Source organism: Clupea harengus, chromosome 21, assembly GCF_900700415.2.
Source record: "Clupea harengus chromosome 21, Ch_v2.0.2, whole genome shotgun sequence".
NCBI classification, from domain to species: Eukaryota; Metazoa; Chordata; class Actinopteri; order Clupeiformes; family Clupeidae; genus Clupea; species Clupea harengus.
In genome coordinates this window covers 2,396,426-2,400,723 of record NC_045172.1, presented here as the reverse complement: position 1 = coordinate 2,400,723, position 4,298 = coordinate 2,396,426, and the positions used below count along the sequence as shown (strand labels likewise).

The 4,298-nt window shown below is 44.1% G+C and overlaps 1 protein-coding gene across 1 annotated transcript in view; it reads left to right on the top strand.

Annotated features, from left to right (window-relative positions):
• sox1b (SRY-box transcription factor 1b) overlaps nucleotides 1–4,063 on the top strand; it is a 20,178-nt gene extending 16,115 nt beyond the window's left edge. The window contains exon 2 of the mRNA XM_012819699.3: nucleotides 2,079–4,063. Within this exon, the coding sequence (XP_012675153.2) occupies nucleotides 2,079–2,105 (27 nt within the window). The 3' untranslated portion in view covers nucleotides 2,106–4,063. The remainder of the gene's footprint in view (nucleotides 1–2,078) is intronic.
• Nucleotides 4,064–4,298: the final 235 nt, after the last annotated feature.

Sequence of the window (4,298 nt, the reverse complement as noted above, 5' to 3'; positions counted from 1 at the left end):
ACACCCACACATGAACACACACACACACACACACACACACACACACACACACACACACTCACACTCACACACACACACACACACAGACTCACACACACACACATGAACACACACACACACACACACACACACACACACACTCACACACACACACACACACACACTCACACAGACACTCACACTCCCACCCAAGCATTGGCTAATCTCCATTAGAGAGTGGGGGTGATTCTAGAAACTTGGATGGCTATGAAACGATTTCACAGGAACTTTGCACAGGGGAAACTAGTCGGGGAAGCCAGTGTTTGTCTTTTGTGTGAGCGGCAGTCACCTCTGCGCCCCAAAGCTCTCTCTCTCTCTCTCTCTCTCTCTCCCTCTCTCTCTCTCTCCCTCCCTCTCTCTCTCTCTCTCTCTCTCTGTCCCTCTCTCTCTGTCCCTCTCTCTCTCTCTCTCGATGGCAGAGTCAGCCCAGTCAGGCAGTCAGCCACGGACCCCGTCCTGGACAGAGCGCCTCTCATGGCGTCAGGGGAGAGACAGGAAGGGAACCATGTGAAAGGAGCAAAGTTTGGACGAGGGTTTGACTTTGGAAACAACAGCAACTGCCTAACTGCCAGGGACAAGGCTTGCACCCACTCAGCTGTGACCAGAACTCCTCAAACAAAGGCTTAGCTACAGGTGTAGAGGACCTGCTTTTAGAAATGTGCAGCTGCGAGGCAATCTCCCTTTTCTCCACAGTTTACCCATACTCACACACAGGGAGCTAGTTTGGACAAACCACCGCAACTAGACTTAGACGTGGAGTTGCAATCACTTAACTTACTGTGAGTTAGTCTCCAGGAATTGGTTGTTTTCAACACGTACACCAACACTACCTCCTCTCCCACTAACAAGGCAAATAAGACATCAGACTGTCTGTTATATTTTTTTTTTGCCTGAAATAACACAATATCATTCTTGCACTGCAGAGACAAGACAGACACTATTCCAAATTAGTTTTTAATGTGATGTGAATGACGAGTGTGGCTTCGACTGATGCCATTCAAAGCAAACCTCTAGTTATCCAGTGGATAAATAAAATGTTGACTGAATGACTGAAATTTGGATAGAAAAACTACTTCTGCCTCATTTTAGTTCCATCATTACCTCGTAATTTACGGAGAAGTGCATTGATAACAGGAGGGATTTGACCTTCAGTTATTTCCTAAATGATTCTATCTGAATAGTAATACCAGTAACTCCAACACAACATTTTACCACTGAGAAAACATCACAAGGAACTCAGCTGGTCATCTAGTGATTACTTGATGCCATTGAGTGCATATTGCTCCTGGCATTTATTTCATGGTTGTTTGTATTTTCTTCCCTTTTCTGACACCGCCACATTAATTAGTAGTGTCATAAAGATATAAAAAGTAAGCCACAATTGGTAAATAAATAGTTTGCTATACGGACCTAGCTTAAGACTACCTTTTCAAAAAAGGAGCGAATCCTCATCACCGATGAACTCCAACACATGCACACTCTCTTGATCCACCGGTCTATGGGCCATTAACAAACCATTTCCTGCCTGAAAAAAATGTGACCAAAATGATTACCATGAGGAGACCATCTCTTCCTGGCTGATAGATACCAATCAGCGCACAAACAGGTGGAGCCCTCTGCTTGACCTCCTTTAGAGCCATTTCCCCCTCTGCTCTCGGCCCTGGTGCTTTTAGCCTGACTGGCAGAGCCGGCAGGGCAGCCTGGTAATGGCGTGCTCTCGGCAGGGGGCAGAGGCAGGAGCGAGGCCTCCGATTCATGTCATCTGCACAAGAATATGGCAAGAAAAAGCAAAAAGCATGCATTTGAGCCCAGAGTGCTTGCCAGCTCTCTCTCTCTCTCTCTCGTCTTATAAAATGACATGCCCTTCAACTTTTAATGCAGGTACTTGTTAAAGTTAGCGCTCTGGTGAAGCTAACACCCTGTTGCCTTTATGTCTCTCTCTTTTCTTCTCTTTCATCAATCATTTTCTCTTTTCCCCTTTGTTGTGACGTTGTCATCTTTTTCCTGCTTTCTCTCCATTTTTCTATCTTCCACTGCAGTATCACCATCAAAGCCTAAGTCAATGAGGAGCGTTGGAGGGAGTCTGGATGCTGGCCCAAGGAGTGAGAGCATCTGTGCTGGACACAACCCCAATACACTGGACCTGCTCAACCATTACACAGATTTGAGACCTTGCTGTTAAGATGAAAGATGTGTGTTCATATGCATGTACAACATGATGTTTGGAGGGCTTGCTGTTCTTACTGAATATGTGCTGGCAATACGTCTGGAGCACTGGGCACACGCTTAGTGTTACCGGTACAAGGACAGAGGACTGTGCTGTTTCATGTTGTGGTTGTCGTCCTGGGTATTAAAGTCTCAGCTAATTCTGTCATTTTGTCTGCGCTGTATCCAAAGCAGTCAATTTGCTAAGTGTATGTAGGCCCGAGCAACAGCCCCAGTTCAGAAGTCACTCCTGGGCCCCAGGCCTCACATGCAGTAACACCGCCCCCTCTGGACTGGAGCATGGGACAGGTACAGACTTATAACTAACTCTTAGACATTACCATACCTATGGCCAATCAACAAAACTGATGACTTTTGAGGGCTGTCTTCAAAAAATATCCGTGAAAGGTACCTAAGTAAAGATAAGCAGGTCTTTTAAATGTTTGGATATTTTCTTAGATGTTGATGGACCAGTCCAATTATGTGTAAATACAGGCTTTTTGCAGCTCTTTGATTGCTAGCCATACTCTTTTCTGCTATGACATAATTTGCTTTGTTGTTTTCTTCAATAGCGCTCCAATGACATCATTGTGTTGAAACTGAACAAAAGGCATTGGGAAAAAAAGAATATGAGAGGTTCAGGAACGACCATTACATGAATTGGAAATATTATCCAGAGCAGGGAAAAGCTATGAATGTCTTTCTCCTAATAAGTGTTTGCATTTGATCTGTAATGTGGTGATTAACTGTGTTGACTCTATAGAACCTGCTGTTGTTCCTGTTTAAATGGACCGATAGGCTGCCAAGATAATCTGTAAACATTTTTGTTGAGTGGTGGCACTCTCCTCTAATTAGTGTGCTGGATGCAAGATTAGGCCTTGTAATTAATTGATTAGACGTCTTGGGGCATGGGTATATCAGTTCAATCTAGACACACTGGTATACCGGTCGAGCACATCCCATCCGAATAGAAAATCCAAGATCTTGACAACAAACTGGAAAGTAAGGACTGTGGTGCACCAGGTTTCACCCTATCACTTTTTCAACTCTTTTCTTTCTTTCTGTCTGAAGTCAGGTGTTTGGTGTGGCATATGTCAGCGTCTTACCTGTCTAGGCATCCCGGCGTCCCTGCTGTCCTGGGAGTCAGCCAAGCGATGTCAATTAGCCGTAAGCCAATGCCATGACGCGCTCGGGCTGTACCAGGGCTACTGTATCATGTTCTGGCTCCCGCAGAGCGGGGCGCATCTGCGCGGCACCAGGACGAGCGACACCGTTTACATGGCTTCAACAGGCTCATGTTCGGGCGTCTTTCTGATGCGCCATGATAAACCCACACACTACATACAAGCCAGAAAGGCGAGCCAGAACCCCCAGCTCCAGTTGCTCTCCCGCTAACATCCCCTCCACACGGTTCCCCTGATATCACTCTCTCGTTTTGTCTCCACCACTCTCACAACAAACTCTCTCTTTCGGCCATTTATACAATGTTTTTTCTCTGTAGATGTCTTTGTTACATTTTTTTCTCATATTCTGAAGATTTGCCATTGATCGTTATGTAGTGAGATAATTGTGGCAACTTTTGATCTTCTTTGATTATAAAACTTGTACTTTGAGAACAAAAAATGGGATCTTAAATATATTCTCTATAGATGTTTCAGTAGAATTTATTCCATGTTTTTCCATGTGAAAACAAATAATAGTTTTACATATGTTTTTTTGTTTTTCAAATGAAGCAGTTTCATAAAGCATTTTCATAAGGCACATTTAATTTGGTTTTTAGGTTCAAGTTTTGGAACTGCAATAAATCTTTCCTATCCTCTCTTTGGGAAACACCATTCGTCTCTATGGAGCATCCGAGATCCCTCTATTAGTAATCTGATCTGCTCTACCAGTTTGGTGTGCAAAGGTGAGACAATGTAGAGACAGAAGGCAATGAATATGTCTTCATCTGTAGACATCTAAAATGGGAATCCAGCTGTTTGTTTGTTTAAATTGTTGTACGCTGTCACACTGGTGCATGTTTGTGTATGTGTACATTCTGTTGGAGTGACATT